Here is a 26,845-nt window from a genome sequence, read left to right on the forward strand (position 1 = left end):
AATTTTTATTTAATTATTATTAATTAATAATTAAAAATCAGAGACATACACAAATTCTCTGCAGTCAGGTTAGGGTTTGCGATTCGGGTCAAGAATTCAAGAAGTGATTTTGATCGATTTCCGGCAACAACCACAGACTTGTAAGTACTCAAAACGAAGCCCTTGATATGTTCTTTTGATTGGTATCATCAATTTCATGTTTTGATTAGTATATTTCTGATTTCGATTCTAGGGTTCATAACTGAGATTTGGGATTTTTAGTTCTAGGGCTTATTGAATGATTTTGATGGCTGATATAACTTCCCTGTGTTATAAGCAATCGATTCATGCTAATTAATTTAACGAACAAAACCTGAATAGATGAATTCGATTTCTAGAGTTTATGCCTAATTTTAATTGAATCGTTTTTATTTTAGAAGAAGCTGAGGTTGTTTAGAGGTTAGGGGTTTGATTATACGTGTTATAAGCTTTAATTTAAGCTATATAACGTGAAGTTTCATGTACGATTCCGTGATTTCAAAGTTTGGCCGGAGTTTATGTCGGTTTGATCGAAGATTGATATTCAAGGATGATTTCGGTGATTGAACGGTGTGTTTGTGTTGTTAAAATGATTTGCAATCGATCCCAGTCAAAAAACAGACCAAACGATATTGCAATCGATCTCAGTCAAGAAACAGACCAAACGATATTGATTTTGACCTGAAAATAAGCCACCAGAATCTGCTCCGGTGACCTGATTCCGGGTAAACGCTGGCGTGTTCTTTACGACCCGGATTTTGACCCGTTTGACCCGTGTATTGACCCGTGTTTGATCCATTTTTGTCAGAGATGGGTTTCTGACAAATGTTTCTGGAATTTTATTTTTATTTTTATTAATTATAAAATCAGTTTTTATTTATTTTATAAATTGATTAATTAATTATTTAATTAATTGATTTATATTATAAATAATTCTGAAATATTTTTTAAAAATCAGAATTACTTATTTCTCTAATTATTTATTATTTATTATTTATTTATTAATTACTTAAAAATGATTAATTATTTTGATAATTAATCAAATAATTTTCAATAAATCATAATAAATTCATTTTAATTCCAAAAATTAAGGAAAATCATTTTTAATTATGATTTCCCAAATAATTATTTAAAAATATTTGTAGGGTTTAATAATTAGGAATAATTAATTATATTGAATAATAAATGATTTATCTGTATTTATTGAATAATAATTGAACCGTTTATCCGATTTGAGCGAACCGAAAGCCCTTCGACTCAGAAAAATGATCTATTTTCATTAAAAATAGTTTTAAATCTTAAATTCTTTTAGAAGCGAGTCAAATTTTGATATTTATTTAACTATGATCCTTATTACGTATAGAGACGAGTCCAATAAATTCCGAAAAATAGGAACGAGTCAGATATTACTTAGTAAGGCGAATAGCGAGTCGATTTTGATTTTAAAAATTATTTGAAACCTAAAATGACTATTTGACTTATGTGCTATGTGAATTACGTGGTTAATCGAGTCCTAATTGCTGTTATTTATTATAAGAGTTAATAATACGCATACGGGTAGACGATAAGAGCGATATGAAGTTGGTTTGAGACGCGATTGAAATGTGAGGTGACTGAATGAGTCTATTTCCTTGATATAGACGAAGCTAATAAAGCAGGACCGAACCAGTGATAAGGAAGGTGATATACGTGTGGCCGATCGCGTAAGAGGTAAGTTTTTCCCATATTCTAATTTCAGAATATGAATACTGAAGTACTTTCATATTCTTATCTCAATTACACACTGATAATCCTTGTTCACAATCACTGACACATAATTATCATGACTTAGTTCATATATCATTTCGATTCCTGATTTCTCCTAATCCGTGGAATCCTCTATTCATATTCCAGTAGATATATATATATATACATATATCCTGATATATTCTAATGTTGGGATACATCAAAGCATACCGATTATTCTGGTTGCTCCTCTATGGACTGGATGGTGACGATTAGGATCAGGTGTATACTTGATCCTAAAGATCGGGAATTTACCGGATCCTTGTGTTGGGCCGTAGAGCCTGGTACCCCAATGGATCTATACATTGAGGTATGGATCTGCATTGTATCCTGACTGATCAGCAGGATATAGGTGTGAACTTATGTCCAGTTTAGTTTATTGTTACTCACCAATAATGGCATATGTTCTTTGTTGTGAGGTTATATCTTTGTAAATGTAACCAAGTTATCAGTTCATTTAGTATATTATAAGACTATTGATGTATTGTGGACTTGTTGAGCAACTTATGGCTCACCCCTTTTTGTTGTTATTCACCTTATTAATTTAAGTTCAGAAGGAAAATGAAACCTATCAGAACTCGAGTGGTAAAGAAGTGAGTCAAACTGCGGGACCCTCTTATACCAAAGGTGTTGATCCTGATCCAGGAAGAAAGTTTTGAGTTGCCTGAGCAAGTGTTGTGTAGATAGTTATGGGTATGTTTGAATAAAGGAAAAATTGTAGTTAAAACTTGTTAGACAATGGCTTGTAATAAAGAGAGTTTATGTGTAATGTTAAATTGGGTTTGTAATAAAATTAGATAGTGGTTCTTGTTTTCATACTTTAATCTAAAAAGATCATATCTACTGTTAAAGGGGTTAGATTTATATCTATTTAATTGTTATGCAAGTTAGTGCAGGTTTGGTAATTAGTTAGTAACCCCCAGACCTATACCCCGGGTTTGGAGGGTGTTACATTTTTGGTATCAGAGCTATAGGTTTAGGTCCCTGAAAATAAGAACATTAGAATTAAGATAAGGTAGAAAGATCACATAAGATAGGAATAGGAGTGTTAGGGTTTAGGTAAGTCTAGATTAGGAATTATAAACTCTAGAATTACTAAGTGACCCTTTCTTTTTCCTTGTTGTGTTATCAGATGGAATCAGCAGCATCTTCCGATAGGACTGTTACTGGACCAGCTACACCAGCTATACCACCACTTCCACCACCACCACCATTGCCCCACGAGCCAGCACCACCAGCTCTAGAGCTATTACCAGATCCCCTGGAGATGTTTGATCCATTAGAGTTCTTTGAGCCGATGCTTCCACCTCCACTTCCGATAGAGTATCAGTTTATCCCAGAGATTGAGCCAGAGATTCCACCAGCAGTGTTACCTCCTTTGCCTGTGTACGTTCCAGAGCCAGAGGTGTTTCAGATGGCCCCGGTTGAGGGGATGGATGAGCACGATGAGGGATTACAGTTGGGTTTACCACAGCAGGGCATGGTAGGGATACCTAGAGTTCCATCGCAGGAGTCTGTGGGACAGGTTGCAGAGCCATACATGGCACCATATCATGAGTACAGTATTGTGAGAGGGGATGTTGAGTATTGTAGATCACAGTGTAGAGAGATCATAGGTTTGTTTGACCAGAGAGATTGAGGATCGTTAGCTGCACTTCAGTCAGACTACATGATGAGGTAGAGTCTTCAGTCGACAGTGTATAGTGCCACCCTTGAGTTAGATGCTTTGATGCATGATGGGCCGCATTCTTATGCAGAGTATCATAGAGCTACCCGTTTGGCACAGTCAGTCATTGAGATGCTTCGTGATAAGTTGAGGTGCATTCCGTCAGAGTTTTGATGTTTGACAGCTGGAGACTAGTTATTGTAGTATATTTGACATATGTAGATAGATGCAGCATAGTATGGTATGTAGGTGTGTACGTGTGTAGTATCTAGCTTTGACTTGTATCAGCAGTAGCCATGACAGATCTGATGTAGACTTTTTTGCATTAAGCACTTACACCTAAGGCTTGTGTCAAATATATAAAATAAACAATTTTTTTCAATTTTTTTTCATTTATTTAAATTCCAGTCTTTACAGCATTTATTTTTACTTTATTGTTTTACAGTTTTTCATATTTTCAATTTTGTTTAATCTAAAACAGTGTATCATCATTATCATTTCAAACTTTAAAAAAATCATTTCAAATGATTGTGTAAATTTTGAATCATTTAAATTTTTGTTTTAGTATTTGTCAAATTATTTTCTTTCCATTATTTATTATTTAAAATTTCCTACTTTAATACCAGACAAATTGTTTCATTACCTATTATCAATTGTTTAATAAATTGTTAAGAAGAATTATTTGTTTTATTATCAGAAAAATGGCACCAAAAAAAGACTAGGACTGAAACCTCCAACAGCAATTCTGAGGGACAGAATAATGATACTATGAACCAAATGTTCCATCTGATGCAACAATAGATGGTAATGATGCAACAATAGATGCAGCAACAGCAACAACAGATTCAGCAACAGATGTTACAACAGCCACCTCATCCTGAACCTCAGATACCACCAGTTGTGCATGTTGTTACCTAGAAGCAGTTTCAATCAGTTAAGCCTCTTGAGTTTGAGGGTACAGCGGATCCTACAAAAGCTAGGGCTTGGTTGAAAGAAATGGAGAAAGCGTTTGCGCTCGTGAAAGTTGAAGAGGACCAGAAAACTGATTTTGCTAGCTATTTCTTGAAAGGAGAAGCGAACTATTGGTGGGAAACCATGAGAGCTTTAGAAGGGGAAGATGTTGTAACTTGGGATCGGTTTATGGAACTATTTCTAGAAAAGTATTTTCCTCACTATATAAAGAACCAGATGAAAATCAAGTTCTTGGAATTGAAGCAAGGAAATATGCCGGTGTCGGAATATGAAGCCAAGTTTACTGAGTTGGCTAGATTTGTTCTAGAGCAAGTGGATACTGAAGAGAAAAGGGCCAAGAGATTCCAACAGGGATTACAGCCATGGATTCGCAGCCGACTTGTAATTTTTGAATTGACGACTTATACCGCTGTGGTTCAAAAAGCCATGATTATTGAAGGGGAAAGTGTAATGTCCTAAAAGGAAAATGGACAAGGAAGTTTTCAAAACCATTCCACCCGGAAGCCGGGATTTCAAGCCTGGATAAATATGAATTTTAAAAGGATAGGACAAGGAAATCAGAGAGCAGGTAATCATTTCCAAGCTTTCAACCAGCAGGGAATCATCAGACCCCGATTTCCATACTGCAAAATATATGGTCAGAAACATACGGGCGCCTGTATCAAGGCAAATGTGAAATGCTTCAGATACAAACAGAAAGGTCACTACTTTAACGAATGTCCAGCATGAAGAACAGAGGTTACTTGTATCCAATGTGGGAAGAAATGATATGTTGCTAGGGATTGAAGAGGACCAGTTACGGAAGCTAGTGTTCCGAAGGTGTTAGCATTACCTCCGCCACCACAGCCTAATCAGCCTAGGGCAAGAACTTTTAATATGACAATGAAAGAAGCGGTGCAGAGTCCTAGTGTGATTGCATGTGCGCTTTCTGTGAATTTAGTAGTTGCAAAAGTATTGATTGATTACCACACGATCTTTTATTTCTGAAAAATTTATTGATAAGATAAGTTATAAAATTCAAAGGTTGGGCAAAACGTTAATTATAAAATTAGTGAATGACGAACAAGTTCTTGTAAATCGAGTATGTCCTGAGTGCGATATCGATATAGTCAGACATCATTTCACTGTGGACTTGATTCCTTTCAAGTCAGGAGAGTTTGATGTTATTTTAGGAATGGATTGGTTAGCTTTTTATAATGCTCAGATCGATTGTGCGAATAAGAAAGTGAAATTATGAAATGCGGAAAATGCAGCGGTAATGTTTAGAGGTGAGAAACAACGAAGAAAATTTCTGACAATGATGCAGACTAAACGATTATTACGAAAAGGATGTAAAGTATATATAGCTTATGTGTTGGATACTGAAAAGGATAGTCCAAAGATAGAAGATATTCCAGTTGTATATGAATTTCCTGACATTTTTCCAGATGAACTTCCAGGATTACCGTCGGACAGAGAAATTGAGTTTACTATCAACTTGGCACCAGGTACAGAACCAGTTTCGAAAGCTCCGTATCGAATGGCACCAATTGAAATGAAGGAATTATCAATATAATTTCAAGATCTTCTGGACAGAGGAAATATAAGACCCAACATATTTCCATGGGGTACACTGGTATTGTTTGTGAAGAAGAAGGACGGCAGTATGCGACTATGTATCGACTATCGTGAACTAAATAAGCTGACTATCAAGAATACGGATCATTTGCCACGGATCGACGATTTGTTTGATCAACTAAAAGGAGCCATGTGGTTTTCTAAAATAGACTTAAGGTCGGGATACCATCAATTGAAGATTAAAGCTGAGGATATTCCTAAGACTGCTTTTCGTACCAGATATGGATATTATGATTTTCTTGTAATGGCATTTGGTTTGACCAACGCCCCAGCAGCGTTCATGGATTTGATGAATAGGGTATTCAAGAGATACTTGGATAAATTTTTAATTGTATTCATTGATGACATCTTGATTTATTCGAAGACTGAAGAAGAACATGTCGAGCATCTGAGGATTGCTTTGGAAATTTTAAGAAAGGAATAGCTTTATGCGATGTTCTCGAAATGCGAATTTTGGCTAAAAGAAGTACAATTTCTAGGCCACGTGATCAGCATAGAAGGAACTAAAGTTGATCCAGCGAAGATTGAAGCTGTACTGAATTGGGAAAAGCCAAAAACACCGACAAAATTCCGATGTTTCTTGCGATTGACAGGTTATTACAAATGATTTGTCAAGAATTTTGCAAAGATAGCTACGCCACTAACCAAGTTAACTCGAAAGAATGAAGAGTTTGTATAGGATGAAAAATGTGATGAAAGTTTACAAGATCTGAAAAATTGATTGATGACCTCACCAGGATAGGTGATACCAGATGAGCAAGGGGATTTTGTAATCTATAGCGACGCTTCATATTGAGGACTAGGATGCGTATTTGATAAGGGGATTTTATATCTACTTGGAACGCTTCATTATATGCTTAAGTTGGTGTTTTGGACTCAAGTTGTTTATATTTTTTTATGTGTTTTTGTGTTATTGCATTTCAGGCATCAGTCAAAGGAAGAAAGAAGCTTTTCAAAGAATTATGCTGAAAAAAGATCAAAATTGGAAGCCTACGACATTCTCAAGTTGTAGAGAATCTCGTTAGCTTCTCGTGGGTAGTTGAATCGACTAATTCTGACGAGCAGAACTCAAGATACGGCCAGAACCAGCGCGCCCGCGCCGCTGAAATCACTATTCCAGCGCGGCCGCGGCCGAAAACAGCGCGCCCGTGCCCTGTTTCTGCCCCAGAATCCTGATTTTAGTCGAAATTGAAGATTTTGAGAGTCCTAGTCATCCTGGAGCCTATATATACCAATAAAAACACGTTTTTAACACCAACGAGGCATGAGAGAACAATAAGAAGACCTAGAGAGTACGAGACAGCTACGGAGAAGAAGACTTTTATTTTCTTTGATTTAGTTGATACTTGGATGCTTGTTTTTGATTTGTCTTTGAACCCTAGTACTCTTATATTGTTTATGTCCTGAGTGCGATATCGATATAGTCGGACATCATTTCACTGTGGACTTGATTCCTTTCAAGTCAGGAGAGTTTGATGTTATTTTAGGAATGGATTGGTTAGCTTTTTATAATGCTCAGATCGATTGTGCGAATAAGAAAGTGAAATTATGAAATGCGGAAAATGCAGCGGTAATGTTTAGAGGTGAGAAACAACGAAGAAAATTTCTGACAATGATGCAGACTAAACGATTATTACGAAAAGGATGTAAAGTATATATAGCTTATGTGTTGGATACTGAAAAGGATAGTCCAAAGATAGAAGATATTCCAGTTGTATATGAATTTCCTGACATTTTTCCAGATGAACTTCCAGGATTACCGTCGGACAGAGAAATTGAGTTTACTATCGACTTGGCACCAGGTACAGAACCAGTTTCGAAAGCTCCGTATCGAATGGCACCAATTGAAATGAAGGAATTATCAATATAATTTCAAGATCTTCTGGACAGAGGAAATATAAGACCCAACATATTTCCATGGGGTACACTGGTATTGTTTGTGAAGAAGAAGGACGGCAGTATGCGACTATGTATCGACTATCGTGAACTAAATAAGCTGACTATCAAGAATACGGATCATTTGCCACGGATCGACGATTTGTTTGATCAACTAAAAGGAGCCATGTGGTTTTCTAAAATAGACTTAAGGTCGGGATACCATCAATTGAAGATTAAAGCTGAGGATATTCCTAAGACTGCTTTTCGTACCAGATATGGATATTATGATTTTCTTGTAATGGCATTTGGTTTGACCAACGCCCCAGCAGCGTTCATGGATTTGATGAATAGGGTATTCAAGAGATACTTGGATAAATTTTTAATTGTATTCATTGATGACATCTTGATTTATTCGAAGACTGAAGAAGAACATGTCGAGCATCTGAGGATTGCTTTGGAAATTTTAAGAAAGGAATAGCTTTATGCGATGTTCTCGAAATGCGAATTTTGGCTAAAAGAAGTACAATTTCTAGGCCACGTGATCAGCATAGAAGGAACTAAAGTTGATCCAGCGAAGATTGAAGCTGTACTGAATTGGGAAAAGCCAAAAATACCGACAGAATTCCGATGTTTCTTGCGATTGACAGGTTATTACAAATGATTTGTCAAGAATTTTGCAAAGATAGCTACGCCACTAACCAAGTTAACTCGAAAGAATGAAGAGTTCGTATAGGATGAAAAATGTGATGAAAGTTTACAAGATCTGAAAAATTGATTGATGACCTCACCAGGATAGGTGATACCAGATGAGCAAGGGGATTTTGTAATCTATAGCGACGCTTCATATTGAGGACTAGGATGCGTATTTGATAAGGGGATTTTATATCTACTTGGAACGCTTCATTATATGCTTAAGTTGGTGTTTTGGACTCAAGTTGTTTATATTTTTTTATGTGTTTTTGTGTTATTGCATTTCAGGCATCAGTCAAAGGAAGAAAGAAGCTTTTCAAAGAATTATGCTGAAAAAAGATCAAAATTGGAAGCCTACGACATTCTCAAGTTGTAGAAAATCTCGTTAGCTTCTCCTGGGTAGTTGAATCGACTAATTCTGACGAGTAGAACTCAAGATACGGCCAGAACTAGCGCGCCCGCGCCGCTGAAATCACTATTCCAGCGCGGCCGCGGCCGAAAACAGCGCGCCCGTGCCCTGTTTCTGCCCCAGAATCCTGATTTTAGTCGAAATTGAAGATTTTGAGAGTCCTAGTCATCCTGGAGCCTATATATACCAATAAAAACACATTTTTAACACCAACGAGGCATGAGAGAACAATAAGAAGACCTAGAGAGTACGAGACAGCTACGGAGAAGAAGACTTTTATTTTCTTTGATTTAGTTGATACTTGGATGCTTGTTTTTGATTTGTCTTTGAACCCTAGTACTCTTATATTGTTTATTATCATGCTTTCATTGGAACCCATAGTGATGATGAGTTCAATCATGGGCTAATCGTTATCATGGGGTTCTAGCGGATTTATTTATGGATTTCTTTAGTTGATATGTTTCGATGTCTTATTGTGTGGTTATTGTATGACAACCTAGTATTGGTTGTGCTTATTCGTCTTATGTGCGTAGCTAACATATAAGATAGCGTGTTAATCTGAATTGAAGCGACAGTGAATATAGAGGTTTAGAACTTTCCATGCTAGCATAGGTTCATGTATTTGTTATGCATGATTCGTAGGTAATTTTAACCATTTTACTTGCCCTATATAATCACGATAGATAACTTGCGCATTAAACCATTATGTTTTCAATTCTTATAGACATATAAGGACTAAGCATAATTGGTGTCTATTCAACTTCTATCTCTTTTGTGGATGCTTGGTAGTAGGGTATTCGTAAGCCTAAAGTTAGCGTTTATCAGTTTCGTATTATCTGATTAGTGTCATCACCATTACATGCTAAGGTTAAGAACAAAAAGGCTATTGAATGAAGTATTTAATGAAGTTAGGATCCCATGTTTGTCTCATATAAGTAATTCAACCTCAATTCTCTTAGTTAATGCTATTTAGTATAATCTCTTATTTTAATCAAAACCCAATTTGTTATTTGTCTTAGCATTGAGTGATAACCATACATTGTTGTATAGGTGCATAAATTGAACTTAACCTAAACCAGTCTCTGTGGGAACGAATCTGATTTATATCTTATTCTACTTGTGAACGCGTATACTTGCGTGAATTTTAGCTCGTGTTTTTGCCCTAACAAGTTTTTGGCATCGCTGCCGGGGACTCGGTGTTGTTAGTTTTTAGTTTATGTGCTTGTAATCAGTGGTCATTAAAGTTCACTTACTCGGATTCTTTTACTTTCACGGTTTATTTATTTGTGTTTCAGGTACTCATGTTACAATGGGAGATCCAGCAGCACGAACGAAAGCTTTGATGGATTTTTCTGAACCCAAGATCAACGACGTTCAATCTAGCATTGTCCGGCCAGCTATCACAGCTAATACCTTTGAGATCAAGCCTGGAATAATATAATGGGTGCATAATTCAATCCAGTTTGGGGGTTCTCCAACAGAAGATCCCAATATGCATATTAGGGATTTCATTGAGATCTGCGACACCTTCAAGTTCAACGGTGTTTCTGAAGAATGCTGTGAAGCTGAGACTATTCCCATTCTCTCTGAGGGACAAGGCTAAGAGCTGGTTACACTCTCTACCAGCTGATTCGATTACTACTTGGGAAGATCTTGCTCAAAAGTTTCTCACTAAATTCTTCCCTATGGCAAAGACAGCTGCAATCAGGAATGCTCTTCTCAATTTACGCAGCAATCAGGAGAATCTTTATACGAAGCTTGGGAACGCTACAAGGAGATGCTTAGAAAGTGTCCTAATCATGGAATGCCTGACTAGATGTGATCAATTGTTTTTATAATAGTTTGGGAGCACATTCAAGACACATGCTCACTGCAGCATCAGGTGGAGCATTATGGGCAAAGAGCTATGAGGAAGCTTATGAGCTAATTGAAGTGATGGCTGCTAATGAATATCAGTATCCAACCCAGAGATTGCCACAGGGCAAGGTAGCAGGAGTTCTTGAAGTGGATACAGCTACGACTATCACTGCTCGACTAAAGGAGTTGTCTATGAAGATCGATTCTATGGCTAACTATGGTGTTAATCATATAACCAGTGTTTGTGAGCTGTGTGCAGGTCCGTATGCGATGGAGCAATGTGTTATATCTAGTGACTCTGTTTAGTTTGTGACCAACTTTTAGAGATCGCAACAACCAGTTCCAGACACTTATCATCCTAACAACTGGAATCATCCTAACTTCAGATGGAGTAACAATCAGAATGTGATGCAATAGCCATTCCAGCAGTTTGGAAATAAGCAATTTTATTCTCCTGGTTTTCAGCAACAATTTGCACCAAGAAAACAACTCCAACTTCAACAACAAACTCATAATGTTGGTCAATCTTCGAATGAAAATTCTGAATTGGAGGAGTTGAGGCTTATGTGCATAAACCAGGCTCTTATATGCCAAGGCCAGGCTGTTTCTATCAAGAATCTGGAGAACCAGATAGGACAAATTGCTAATGCCTTATTGAATTGACTACTAGGATTGCTTTCTAGTGATACAGAAGTTCCAGGAGAGGGAAGTAGAAGAGCAGGTTAAGGCGATTACATTGAGGTCTGAGAAGGTTGCAAGCCCTGAATAATCTCAAGTTCCAGAATCTGAAGTTTTGGCTGAAGAAGATGTGCAGAAGGAAGCAGAAGTAGAATCAAGGAAGAAAACTGTGGAACACACTCCTTCTGAGGGTAATACAGGGGAGAAGCAGGTCTATCATCCACCTCCTTTTCCTAAGAGGCTGCAGAAGCAGAAGTTGGATAAGCAATTTACTAAGTTTCTGGAGGTGTTCAAGAAATTTCATATCAACATATCTTTTGCTGAAGCTCTTGAACAGATGCCTAGCTATGCGAGGTTTATGCAAGGTATTCTCTCTCGGAAAGTGAAGTTCGATGACTTAGAGACCGTTGCTCTTACGGAGGAATGCAGTGTTGTGCTGCAACAGAAGTTTCCTCCGAAGCTTAAAGTTCCTGGAAGCTTCACTATTCCTTGCACCATCGGAAACTTGTCGTTCGACAAGTGTTTATATGATTTAGGAGCTAGCATCAATCTGATGCCCTTATCTATCTTCAAGAAGCTTGGTCTACCTGATCCAAAACTGACATACATGTTATTACAACTAGCTGATCATTCCATCGCTTATCCACGAGGTATAGTGGAGGATGTCTTGGTCAAGGTGGATAAACTCATCTTCCCAGCTGATTTTATAATTCTATATTTTAAGGAAGATAAGAAGATTCCCATCATCTTGGGAAGATCATTCTTGGCTACAGGCCGAACTATGATCGATGTGTAAAAAGGAGAGCTTATAATGAAGGTTCAAGATCAGAAGGTCACTTTTAATGTGTTCAAGGTAGTAAAGTTACCCACAGCTAAAGAGGATTGCTTTAAAGTAGAGGACTCTATCAGGAATTTGGAGCTTGAGCAATTGCCAAAGTCAGATACCTTAGAGAGATCCTTAATAGGGGAATCAGTTATTGAAAAGGAAGAAGGAGCAGAGCAACTGCAAGTTTTGAATGCTACTCCATGGAAGAGGAAGTTGGATATGCTATTCAATTATCTTGGGTTAGAAGAGCTGAAAATTTCTCAGGAACGTCTCGAGCCGTCTATTGAAGATGTTTCCACACTTGAGCTTCACACACTACCAGATCACTTGAGTTATTCATTCTTAGGTGCACCCCATGATAAGGGGTTGGGATATATTTTTGATGATATAGAGAGTGGTTGGACGGATCTTCCCATACCTACAGAGGGTTCTTCTCATATGCAACAGGTAGTTGATAGGACTGGTATTAGTGATGAGCAGTACAGGTGAGTGACTAGGCGTATGGAGGTCATGCACGACATTCACCGTCATTTTGCTGCAGATTTGACACACGCTCTCGGTACTGTTTCCCGAGACACTGGTGTCGAGGTTGATTGGCCACCTGATCCTCCACCCGAAGAGGGTGATCTTTCCGCTAACTAGATATGCCTGAAATCCTTATTATTACCTTCAATGAGGACATTGAAAATTTTAAGTTTGGGGGTGATAATGTAACGATTAGTAGTGTGTGTGTCCATATAGATTCATATTGTATGTTTAGTTGTAGTTCATTCATATTTTTGCATGATTGTTCATATAGGACATATTTGTTTGTTTTTTATGTGAGTCCATGTAGTTGCATTTGCATGCATATAACATGATCCCTTAGGTTGAGTTATTTCTGATTGATAAGTTTATATTGATTTGAGTATGGTGATGATGAATAGAGGGTTGATTAAGTCTAATGAATTGATTTACATGCCCAGAAACAAAAAAAAATTCATAAAGTCTTATAGGATTGCTTTAGGGCTAGATCAAGATCATACTTGTTTGTTGTTGAGATTTAATCACTTGTTTATATTTAGAATTTGTGATATTCCTGTAATGACAAAAAGAACACTGAATTCTTAAACTAGAGAAAAGCTTAGATTTCATTGCTAGTTGTAAGGCTGGGCGTAAAATGGCTAGTAGCCGGCTAATATTTATATGAGTAGTCTAGGGTTGAATGAGATGGAGCAAAACGCACTCATTCAGAAATCATTGAATAAAAAAAAAGAAAAAAAAGAGAAAAAAAATATGTGTTATGCATAATTGATCAAAAGTGAGCTCTGTAATACTCGAGTTATTAAGTTCTAGGGGACTTTGTACCTAGTGACCTAAGGCTTTTATAGTCTGGGATCCGCTAACCTAACGCTCGCTACATGGGTATTATTGTATAAGTCTTTTGGGACCTCATTCATTGCACGATCAAATAAGCATATTTGTTATGTGTTCAATAATAGCGTGAATCCTTGTATAACTCTAGTAGGATGAAGGTGTTATGAGTCATTATGCGTTTATCATCTATTTTGTTTATAAACTTGTGATTATTTTGATGAAAGATAAGTTATGGTTATTGATCTAATGTCGAGAGTATATCTGTTAAGAATCCGCACACGCACGTTTCTGGTTTATAAGTTGGTTTGTGGGATTTATTCGAGCTCTGTTTTGAGTCATTACATTCTTAGGGACATGGGCTTAATCATTTGGTTATTTTTATTCTGAGGGGATCGATTGCATTATCATTTAGTTGCATTCACATAGTTGCATTCATGCATTAGGTTTGTTTTGTAGTTTTGAGTCTGTTTATGCTTGAAGACAAGCATCGATTCCAGTTTGGGGGTGTGATAAGTGGATTTTATATCTACTTAGAATGCTTCATTACAGGCTTAAGTTGGTATTTTGGACTTAAGTTATTGGTATTTTTGATGTGTTTTTGTGTTATTGTATTTCAGGCATCAGTTAAAGGAAGAAAGAAGCTTTTCAAAGAATTATGTTGAAAAAATATCAGAATTGGAAGCCTAGGCCATTCTCAAGTTGTAGAGAATCTCGTTAGATTCGTGTGGGCAGTTGAATCGCCTAATTCTGACGAGCAGAACTCAAGATATGGCGAAAAGAAGAATTATCAGAATTTTTGTAGAATGTCAGCGCGGCCGCGCCAGAACTAGTGCGCCCGCGCCGCTGAAATCACTATTATAGCACAGACGCGCCCAAAAATAGCGTGCCCGTGCCCTGTTTCTGCCCCAGAATCCTGATTTTAGTCGAAATAGAAGATTTTGAGAGTCCTGGTCATCCTGGAGCCTATATATACCAATAAAAAGATGTTTTTAACACCAAGGAGGCCTGAGAGAGCAATAAGAAGACCTAGAGAGCACGAGATGGCTACGGAGAAGAAGACTTTTGTTTTCTTTAATTTAGTTGATACTTGGCTGCTTGTTTTCAATTTGTCTTTGAACCCTGGTACTGTATAATATTTATTATCATGCTTTCAATGGAACCTATAGTGATGATGACTTCAATCATGGGCTAATCGTTATCATGGGGTTCTAGCGGATTGATTTATGGATTTCTTTAGTTGATTTGTTTCGATGTCTTAGTGTGTGGTGATTGTATAATAACCTAGTATTGGTTGTGCATATTCGTCTTATGTGTGTAGCTAACATATAAGATAGCGTGCTAATCTCTATTGAAGCGACAGTGAATATAGAGGTTTAGAATTTTCCATGCTAGCATAGGTTCATGTATTTTTTATGCATGATTCGTAGGTAATTTTAACCATCTTACTTGCCTTATGTTATCACGATAGATAACTTGCGCATTAAACCGTTATGTGTTCAATTCTTATAGACATATAAGGACTAAGCATAATTGGTGTCTATTCAACTTCTATCTCTTTTGTGGATGCTTGGTAGTAGGGTATTCGTACAATGAAAGTTGGCATTTATTAGTTTCGTGTTATCTGATTAGTCTCATCACCATTACATGCTAAGGTTAAGAACAAAAAGGCTATTGAATGAAGTTCACTTACTCGAATTCTTAGTTTATGTGCTTGTAATCAGTGGTCATTAAAGTTCACTTACTCGAATTCTTTTACTTTCACGGTTTATTTGTTTATGTTTCAGGTACTCATTACAATGGGAGATCCAGCAGCATGAACGAAAGCTTTGATGGATTTTTCTCAACCCAAGATCAACGACATTTAATCTAGCATTGTCTGGCCAACTATCACAGCTAATACCTTTGACATCAAGCTTGGCATAATATAATGGGTGCATAATTCAATCCAGTTTGGGGGTTCTCCAACGGAAGATCCCAATATGCACATTAGGGATTTCATTGAGATCTGCGACACCTTCAAGTTCAACGGTGTTTCTGAAGAATGTTGTGAAGCTGAGACTATTCCCATTCTCTCTGAGGGACAAGACTAAGAGCTGGTTACACTCTCTACCAGTTGGTTCGATTACTACTTGGGAAGATCTTGCTCAAAAGTTTCTCACTAAATTCTTCCCTATGGAGAAGACAGCTGCAATCAGGAATGCTCTTCTCAATTTGCGCAGCAATCAGGAGAATCTTTATACGAAGCTTGGGAGCGCTACAAGGAGATGCTTAGAAAGTATCCTCATTATGGAATGCCTGACTGGATGGTGATCAATTGCTTTTATAATGGTTTGGGAGCACAGTCAAGACCCATGCTCAATGTTGCATCAGGTGGAGCATTATGGGCAAACAGCTGTGAGGAAGCTTATGAGCTAATTGAACTGATGGCTGCTAAAGAATATTAGTATCCAACCCAGAGATTGCCACAGAGCAAGGTAGCAGGAGTTCTTGAAGTGGATACAGCTACGGCTATCACTGCTCAACTAAAGGAGTTGTCTATGAAGATTGATTCTCTGGCTAACTATGGTGTTAATCAGGTAACCAGTGTTTGTGAGCTATGTGCAGGTCCATATGCGAGGGAGCAATGCGCTATATCTAGTGACTCTGTTTAGTTTGTGAGCAACTTTCAGAGATCGCGACAACCAGTACCAGACACTTATCATCTTAACAACTGGAATCATCCTAACTTCAGATGGAGTAACAATCAGAATGCGATGCAATAGCCATTCCAGCAGTTTGGAAACAAGCAATTTAATTCTCCTGGTTTTCAGCAACAATTTGCACCAAGACAACAACTCCAACTTCAACAATAAACTCATGATGCAGGTGAATCTTTCAAGAATCTAGAGAACCAGATAGGACAAATTACTAAAGCCTTATTGAATTGACTACCAGGAACACTTTCTAGTGATACAAAAGTTACAGGCAAGAGGGAAGCAGAAGAGCAGGTTAAGGCGATTACATTGAGGTCTGGGAAGGTTGCAAACCCTGAAAAATCTCAAGTTCCAGAATCTGAAGTTTTGGCTGAAGAAGATGTACAGAAGGAAGAAGAAGTAGAATCAAGGAAGAAAACTGTGGAACACACTCCTTCTGAGGGTAATACAGGGGAGAAGCAGGTCTATCCTCCACCTCATTTTCCTAAGAGGCTGCAGAAGCAGAAGTTGGATAAGCAATTTACCTACTTTTAATGTGTAATAACTCGAATTTTTGAGACCTTGTAAAATGTTTAATGAATAGTAACCCTAACGGACGGGAAAAACTTTTGAGCCCACACTATGCAGTGCATGAGAAAATGAGTTTCAGATTTGATATTACGATTATACGTATCAAATGAGTGTATGTAAATGCTATTAGTTTTCGAAGAAAACGAACTTTGAAAAACGACCGTATTTACGACTCATCGAGGATTACGGGAATCACAATATAATTACGAGATTAAAACCCTACGGATTTATATTCAAGTAGGATAATGAAAAATATAAGGAATGAATGCGAAAGGAATTACTTCGCGAACCAATTACGAGTAAGTATTACGAAGAACGTTTAAGCAACCGAGCGAACGCATAAATGATTAAATAAACGTAACGCACTAACCAAACCATGGTAAGAAAGTAACCATGGTTACTTCATCAAATAGTGAGCTAACCATAGGATGATCAAACTAGCTAGCAAAATAGTGTGCTAAGGAAGCTAACCATGTCATTTAGCTTGTAACCTAGCAAGCTATTAAGATTTGTCCCTAAGATTTGCAACCAAGAATCAACCTAGAATGCTATACTAGGAAGAATAAAATCAATTGCAAGATATCACCCCATCTTCCTAGAAACAACCTAGCAAATCAACCAAGCTAAGCAACCAAGAGGAGTATAAATACCCCCCTTGATGCTTCCATTCGGCCCTAAAGAAAAAGAAGGAGAATTCAAATTCAAAACTTAAAGTTCTAGCTCTTGTTAAATTCTCCCATTAATTCTCAAGCCTCCTAGCAATTAAAATAAGGTAAGAAAATTCTTTCATCTCTTTTTATCAAGGTTTGATGGGTGAAATAAAATCAAGAAACTCACTAGTGAATAGTATAAATAGTAACCCCTCTTTGGTTTCTTGATTTCAATGGTGGTTTTAGGTTCCAAAAATCACACCAAGCACTTCCAAGCCTCCACTATCCTCAAGAACACATCTCAATATTTCAAGAAAGGTAAAATCTTTGGCCCAACTTTATTTAAGATTCATTTTTAAGATCCATTTAGTATGTGGTAGTAAACCTAGTGTAATGAGTGTTATTGATGAAATCTTGATGATTAAGTTAAGTAGATTTAAGGTTGGTTGTTGTTGCCTCAAGAACATGATGTTCTTGAGAGGAGTTTGTGTGTTGATGATGATATGATGATTTTTGGTGGTTGTGTTAAGAGTTAGGGCATAAACGAAACCCCGATTGAGATGAAGTCCCTAATATACATGACATACCCGTAGCAAACAAATTCGAGGATGTATTTCCAGAGAACTTACCAGGATTGCCACCTAACCGAGAAATAGAATTCGCTATAGAATTAGCACCAGGAACGGCACCAGTATCCAAGGCCCCATATAGGCTAGCCCCAGTTGAGATGAAGGAACTAGCTTCTCAACTGCAAGAGTTACTAGATAATGGAATGATAAGACCCAGTGTGTCACCATGGGGAGCGCCAGTAATGTTCGTAAAGAAAAAGGACGGCAGTATGAGATTATGCATAGACTATCGAGAGCTGAATAAGCTGACTATAAAGAATATGTACGCTCTCCCCAGGATTGATTACCTATTCGACCAACTCAAGGGAGCTGTACATTTCTCCAAAATAGATTTAAGAACAGGATATCACCAGTTGAAAATCAAACCGAAAGATATACCGAAGACTGCTTTTTGCACTAGGTATGGACATTATGAGTTCTTAGTTATGTCGTTTGGGTTAACCAATGCACCCGCAGCCTTTATGGATTTGATGAACAGAGTGTTCAAAAAGTACCTGGATATATGTGTGATAGTTTTTATAGACGATATTCTGATCTACTTAAAGACAGAGCGAGAACACACAGAACATTTGAGGATAGTCTTAGAAATCTTGAGGAATGAGAAATTGTATGCCAAGTTCTCGAAATGCGAGTTTTGGTTGAGAGAAGTTTAGTTTTTAGGATATATGGTGAGTAGCAAAGGAGTTTTAGTCGACCCTGCCAAAATAGAGGCGGTATCCAATTGGGAAAGACCAGCTACCCCAACAGAGGTTAGGAGTTTTGTGGGTTTAGCAGGATATTACCAAAGATTCGTGCAAGATTTTGCTAAGATAGCCGGACCACTGACTAGACTTACCCGGAAGACAGAAAAGTTTGTATGGATAGAGAAATGTGAGGAAAGTTTTCAAGAGCTGAAAAGGAGGTTAGTGTCAGCACCAGTGCTCGCTCTTCCCGATGGAAAGGGAGAGTTTCTGATATACAGCGACATATCGCTTAAAGGATTAGGATGTGTACTAATGCAGTACGGCAAAGTTATAGCGTATGCCTCTCGACAATTGAAGGAATATGAGAGCAGATACCCTACACATGATCTAGAATTAACAGCCATAGTATTTGCCCTAAAAATTTGGAGACACTACCTATACGGTGAGAAGTGCGAGATCTACACTGACCATAAAAGCCTCAAATATATTTTCACTCACAAGGAACTGAACATGAGACAGAGGAGATGGTTAGAGTTGATAAAAGACTACGACTGTGAAATTTTGTATCACCCGGGTAAAGCCAATGTGGTGGCTGACGCCCTTAGTAGGAAGGAAATACTCAAGATGATAATGACATCGGAGGAGTTAATTAAAGAATTTGAGAAGATGGAAATTAACGTGAGAATGATCGGTAAGGGAACGGAAGGATTATTTGAGATTAAGCTAGTGCCAGAGCTGACTGAAAAGATACGAGTATGTCAGGAAAAGAAGATGAGTGAAGAAAGAGGAAGATTGACTGGTGAGGAAGTGAGATGCGAGAAGGATGAGAAAGGGATCATGAGGTATGCATCCCGAATTTGGATTCTAAATGTGCAAGAGTTAAAGGATGAGCTGCTGCACGAAGGGCACAACTTTAGATATCCAATCCACCCAGGAAGTACGAAAATGTACCGTGACCTTAAGGAATATTATTGGTGGCCTAACATGAAGAGAGAAGTAGCAGAGTGGGTCAGCAAGTGCTTGACATGCCAGAGAGTGAAGGCTGAACATCAACGACCTAATGGACTATTATGACCCCTAGAGATTCTGAAATGGAAATGGGAGCATATAGCCATGGATTTTGTGACAGGCTTACCAAGAACAAAGACCAATCACGATGCCATATGGGTTATCATAGATAGATTGACCAAGTCCGCATACTTCCTACCAATCAATAAAAGATACACTGTAGACAAGTTGGTGGATATTTACTTGAAGGAAATAGTAGTTAGACATGGCGTTCCGATAACCATAGTGTCAGATAGAGACCCAAGGTTTAATTCCCGATTTTGGAGAAGCTTCCAGGAATGCGTAGGCACCAGGCTAAACATGAGTGCCGCTTACCACCCCCGGACTGATGGACAAAGCGAAAGGACTATTCAGACCCTAAAAGATATGCTACGAGCATGTGCCATTGATTTTAAAGGAAATTGGGATAACCACTTACCCCTGATCGAATTTGCTTACAACAATAGCTATCACGCTAGCATAGGAATGCCCCCGTATGAAGCTCTTTATGGAAGGAGATGTCGCTCTCCCCTATATTGGGGCGAAGTTGGAGAACACAAGATATGAGGACCGGAGTTAGTCCACCAGACCAGAGAAATGGTAGGACTCATCAGGAAAAGACTGGTAGCAGCCCAGGACAGACAAAAGAAGTACGCCGACCAGACCAGGAAGGATAGGGAATATGAAGTAGGAGATTATGTGCTATTGAAGGTATCTCCATGGAAAGCAGTGAAGAGATTTGGAAAGAAAGGGAAGCTGAGTCCAAGATTCATAGGACCCTTTGAAATATTGAGGAGAATAGGACCTCTAGCTTACGAGCTCGCCTTACCTCCTAATTTGCAATAAGTACACAACGTGTTCCACGTGTCCATGTTAAGGAAGTACCATGTAGATGCACGACACATAATAGAATACGAGCAGCTAGATTTACAACCAGACCTGACCTACGTCGAGCATCCAGTAAGGATAATGGACCAGAAAGAACAAGTGCTGAGGAACAAGACTGTGAAGCTGGTTAGGATCTTATGGAGAAATCAAAATGTCGAAGAGTCAACTTGGGAACTTGAAGACACAATGAGGAATAGATATCCCCACTTATTTTCTAATTGATTCCGGGACGGAATCCTTGTTAGAGGGGAAGACTGTAATAACTCGAATTTTTGAGACCTTGTAAAATGTTTAATGAATAGTAACCCTGACGGACGGGAAAAAATTTTGAGCCCACACTATGTAGTGCATGAGAAAATGAGTTTCGGAGTTGATATTACGATTATACATATCAAATGATTGTATGTAAACGCTATTAGTTTTCGAAGAAAACGAACTTTGAAAAATGACCGTATTTACGACTCATCGAGGATTACGGGAATCACAATATAATTACGAGATTAAAACCCTACGGATTTATATTCAAGTAGGATAATTAAAAATATAAGGAATGAATACGAAAGGAATTACTTCGCGAACCAATTACGAGTAAGTATTACGAAGAACGTTTAAGCAACCGAGCGAATGCGAAAATGATTAAATGAACGTAACGCACTAACCAAACCATGGTAAGAAAGTAACCATGGTTACTTCATCAAATAGTGAGCTAACCATAGGATGATCAAGCTAGCTAGCAAAATAGTGTGCTAGGGAAGCTAACCATGTAGTTTAGCTTGTAACCTAGCAAGATATTAAGATTTGTCCCTAAGATTTGCAACCAAGAATCAACCTAGAATGCTATATTAGGAAGAGTAAAATCAATTTCAAGATATCACCCCATCTTCCTAGAAGAAACCTAGCAAATCAACCAAGCTAAGCAACCAAGAGGAGTATAAATACCCCCCTTGATGCTTCCATTCGGCCCTAAAGAAAAAGAAGGAGAATTCAAATTCAAAACTCAAAGTTCTAGCTCTTGTTAAATTCTTCCATTAATTCTCAAGCCTCCTAGAAATTAAAATAAGGTAATAAAATTCTTACATCTCTTTTTATCAAGGTTTGATGGGTGAAATAAAATCAAGAAACTCACTAGTGAATAGTATAAATAGTAACCCCTCTTTGGTTTCTTGATTTCAATGGTGGTTTTAGGTTCCAAAAATCACACCAAGCACTTCCAAGCCTCCATCATACTCAAGAACACATCTCAAGATTTCAAGAAAGGTAAAAATATTTGGCCCAACTTTATTTAAGATTTATTTTTAAGATCCATTTAGTATGTGGTAGTAAACCTAGTGTAACAGTGTTATTGATGAAATCTTGATGATTAAGTTAAGTAGATTTAAGGTTCGTTGTTGTTGCCTCAATAACATGATGTTCTTGAGAGGATTTTGTGTGTTGATAATGATATGATGATTGTTGGTGGTTGTGTTAAGATTTAGGGCGTAAACGAAACCCCGATCGTAAACGTAACTTCGTTAAAACCAACAAATCGTAACTTTAAGTTTCTGCAGAAAGTCCCGAAGTTTTAAACTATATTTTCTTGAAAAATAACCATTTTTTAGGATATAAAATGTTATAAGGATCGTTTAGGCACTTGGATCGCTTGATTCCGATTTACGGATCAAAAGTTATGGTCGTTTTACTAAAAGTGATTTACGCGACAAAAACTGCTACAAATTACAAACTTTGAAAATATAAAGGATCGACCTAAAGTATTCATAAATCATGAAATTTTTACAGAGAGTAACATAGAGAGTTTCCTAACTTTCATAAAAATTTCAAGTGAAAATAATGATTTCTCAATTTTATAAAAATATCGGAGCCGAGACCGCGCAAGTAGAAACCGTAAGAATCCATAAGCGGAGCCGACGACGATAATGAGAATGAACCTAAGATACTTGGAAAAATGAAGTGACCATAATATGAATAATGACTTAAAGAAATAATAAGGATAGTATAATTCGAGAGGGTGCATAATAAGTAGCACATGAGTGCGAGTCTCCGTAAATTAGAACGGGACCTAACGAAATGAATTATGTTATGGTTATAGATTTTCGAGCGGAACCTAGAGCATCCTCCACCTCGAGATACCCAGGAAAGTTTACGAACCCAACTCCATTTTTACTATTGTGTTGTGAAAGGATTGTTTTACTATCATTGCATAAATACCATGCTTGCCATGATACGTAGTTGTTGAAATTTCGCATAATGTAGCGATGTTGTACGATAAAGTATATATCGTGAAATGTTACTTCTCTTTAAGCGTGACGTATTATATAAGACCAGGAGTCGGTCGGGATTTAAGATAAAACCCGGGAATCATTTCGGCGATATTATAGAACGGTTATAAGTCCATAGTAGTACATTTTAAAGGGACTCGTCGTCCACTTACGAAACATTAAAACCCCTCGAACTTTTATTAAAACAATTTTCTAACGATCATATTTTCTCAACTATATTTTATTATTCGAATAATAAATACTATATACTTATTACTTATTATGGGAGTAGTATACTCCAACGATTATTTATTTCAAACCCGATTAATCACTATAGATTATTAATTATGGAGACACAAACTAGTTGAGGAATATTATTTTAAATATTATTTTAGAGAGTAAACCCATTCGAGGTTTAATTATGTTTCTACTATTATTTATTTAGTTATTATTCTTAAAGGGTTTATTATTGATTTAAAATCATAAATCCTGATTTGAAACATACTTTCTGATTTCAGAAAATCATTCGAGTAATTTCAGATCGTCGGTGAATACTATCCCGACTTATTTAATATTTTGAATATAGTTTCAAGGAGAAACTTTTCCCCCTTATTAATTATCTATTGACAACGGTCAACTCACATCCTTAGTACATCCTCCGAAATTCTCGGAAGTACGTATATACATATATATATACACTTATATCTTAGAGAGATAAGTTGTTTCTATCAACAAGCAAAATGCTTGGGGAACTTCGATGTGGTTCGAGTTCTCGAGATTGATAGAATTATTTTAAAGGACAAGGGAGGGGTAGACTCTGTTACTATGTTCGCTAGATGGACTACCAAAGGTACCGCAAGCGAAGGTACTCAGTGTACTCAGGAACTTATAAAGTATGTGTATACCCGAAAAGGGGACACGTAGCCCGAATGCGGCAAGGGTGATAACCGGGATACGAAGCTGTCCTCCTTCTACTAGTAGAAAAAGTTACTATTATCGTATTACGATTGATCATCGTATACGGTGGCTCCAACGAGTGTCCTAATTCTTCCAATTTGAATTGTGATGCAATACCGTAACCCAAGCCTAGGTGCTGGGATTACTATTAAGGAATTCGCAGGATATTAAAATCCCTTAAAGAATTGTTTTCATAAAAAGGTGTGTATCACCAAGGAAAACTATTTTCGAATAAAACATAATTATCATATATGATGTTATCATACAAGCATTTTCATACTATACTTTATTATGCTGGGAATTTTAGCTCACACTTGTTTTCTTAAATTGACACAACACAACAGTGAATCAAGATGCCTTCCATGAGAACCACATCCAGGAAACGGGTAGGAAATGGCCAGTTGTTCCGTAGATTGTTTGGTGTTGTACCACAGGTAGTCAGAGTAAGCTGGATTAGTTTTCAGTTGTTTATAGTTCGGCTTATTTATAAGTATGACTTATGTAAGGTAAGAAACAAGAAACGTATATTTGGCCGGCGGACTAGCCTTACTTAAAGGTCACTCCCCGGTAAGATTAATTACTTTTGGGTTGTAATAATTATCACTTGATGGTTGACAATTACTCTAGTTATGATGGTTCATTTCTAAGACAATAACCTATAAGTGTGTGTGTGTGTGTGATAAGTGTGGGGTCGTGAAGCGTGAGTATTTATATACTGTAGTGTGAGTTGTGTGAGTTTAGATGGTGTAGCCTCCGAGACTCCTGACCCCGGGTTTTGGGGCGCCACATAATGTGTTCAAGGAAGTAAAGTTACACACAACTAAAGAGGAGTGCTTTAAAGTAGAGTGGGTCGACTCTGTCAGGAATTAAGAGCTTGAGCAATTACAAAAGTCAGATACCTTAGAGAGATCCTTAATAGGGGAATCAGTTATTTAAAAGGAAGAAGGATTCATATTGTATGTTTAGTTGTAGTTCATTTATATTTTTGCATGATTGTTCATATAAGACATATTTGTTTGTTTTTTATGTAAGTCCATGTAGTTGCATTTGCATGCATATAACATGATCCCTTAGGTTGAGCTATTTTTGATTGATAAGTTTATATTCATTTGAGTATGGTGATGACGAATATAAGGTTGATTAAGTCTAATGAATTGATTTGCATGCCCAGAAACAAAAAAAATTCACAAAGTTTTATAGGATTGCTTTAGAGCTAGATCATGATCATACTTGTTTGTTGTTGAGATTTAATCACTTGTTTATATTTAGAATTTGTGATATTCTCGAAATGACATAAAGAACACTGAATTCTTAAACTAGAGAAAAGCTTGGATTTCATTGCTAGTTGTTGTAAGGCTAAACGTCAAATGGGTAGTAGCCGGCTCATATTTATATGAGTAGTCTAGGGTTGAAAGAGATGGAGCGAAATGCACTCATTCAGAAATCGTTGAAGAAAAAAGGAAAAAAATATGTGTTATGTATAATTGATCAAAAGTCAGCTCTTTAATACTCGGGTTATTAAGTTCTAGGGGACTATGTGCCTAGTGACCTAAGGCTTTTATAGTCTGGGATCCGCTAACCTAACGCTCGCTATATGGGTATTATTGTATAAGTCTTTTGGGACCTCATTCATTGCATGATCAAATAAGCATATTTGTTATGTGTTCAATAATGGCGTGAATCCTTGTATAACTCTAGTAGGATGAAGGTGTTATGAGTCATTATGCGTTTATCATCTATTCTGTTTATAAACTTGTGATTGTTTTGATGAAAGATAAGTTATAGTTATTGATCTAGTGTCGAGAGTATATCTGTTAAGCATCCACACACACACGGTTTTGGTTTGTGAGTTAGTTTATGGGTACTATTCGAGCTCTGTTTTAAGTCATTGTATTCTTAGAGACATTGGCTTATTCATTTGGTTATGGTTATTCTGAGGAGATTGATTGCATTATCATTTAGTTGCATTTACATAGTTCCATTCATGCTTAGGTTTGTTTTATAGTTTTGAGTCTGTTTATGCTTGAGGACAAGCATCGATTCAAGTTTGAGGGTATGATAAGTGGATTTAATATCTACTTGGAATGCTTCTTTACAGGCTTAAGTTGGTGTTTTGGACTCAAGTTGTTGGTATTTTTGATGTATTTTTGTGTTATTATATTTCAAGCATCAGTTAAAGGAAGAAAGAAGCTTTTCAAAGATTATGCTGAAAAGTGATCAGAATTGGAAGCCTAGGCCATTCTCAAGTTGTAGAGAATCTCGTTAGATTCGCGTGGGCAGTTGAATCGTCTAATTCTGACGAGCAGAACTCAAGATACGGCGAAAAGAAGAAATGTCAGAATTTTTCCAAAATGTCAACGCGGCCGCGCCAGAACCTGCGCGCCCGCGCCGCTGAAATCACTATTCCAGCATGGCCGTGCCCGAAAACAGCGCGCCCGCGCCCTTTTTCCACCCCAGAATCCTGATTTTAGTCGAAATTGAAGATTTTGAGAGTCCTGGTCATCCTGGAGCCTATATATAACAATAAAAAGATGTTTTTAACACCAAGGAGGTCTGGGAGAGCAATAAGAAGACCTAGAGAGCACGAGACGGCTACGGAGAAGAAGACTTTTGTTTTCTTTGATTTATTTGATACTTGGATGATTGTTTTCGATTTGCCTTTGAACCCTAGTACTCTTAAATTGTTTATTATCATGCTTTCATCGGAACCCATGAATTCAA

General features: G+C 37.3%; 1 protein-coding gene and 2 non-coding genes across 3 annotated transcripts; 1 reads left to right on the plus strand and 2 right to left on the minus strand.

Annotated features, from left to right (window-relative positions):
• The first annotated feature begins 4,465 nt into the window (after positions 1–4,465).
• LOC141665892 (uncharacterized) lies at positions 4,466–4,900 on the plus strand. Its single transcript, XM_074471876.1, has one exon. It carries the CDS (start codon positions 4,466–4,468, stop codon positions 4,898–4,900), a length of 435 nt encoding a protein of 144 aa, XP_074327977.1.
• A 5,835-nt stretch (positions 4,901–10,735) lies between these two features.
• LOC141669348 (small nucleolar RNA R71) lies at positions 10,736–10,841 on the minus strand. The gene has a single exon (XR_012553635.1). It is a non-coding gene; the product is annotated as a small nucleolar RNA R71 (small nucleolar RNA).
• Positions 10,842–15,939: 5,098 nt separating this feature from the next.
• LOC141669496 (small nucleolar RNA R71) lies at positions 15,940–16,045 on the minus strand. The gene has a single exon (XR_012553776.1). It is a non-coding gene; the product is annotated as a small nucleolar RNA R71 (small nucleolar RNA).
• Positions 16,046–26,845: the final 10,800 nt, after the last annotated feature.

Source organism: Apium graveolens, chromosome 6 (genome assembly GCF_009905375.1).
Source record: "Apium graveolens cultivar Ventura chromosome 6, ASM990537v1, whole genome shotgun sequence".
NCBI lineage: Eukaryota > Viridiplantae > Streptophyta > Magnoliopsida > Apiales > Apiaceae > Apium > Apium graveolens.

Excerpts from the sequence above, each read along its gene's own strand:
- LOC141665892 (XM_074471876.1), top strand. The coding sequence starts at position 4,466 with ATGGAGAAAGCGTTTGCGCTCGTGAAAGTTGAAGAGGACCAGAAAACT.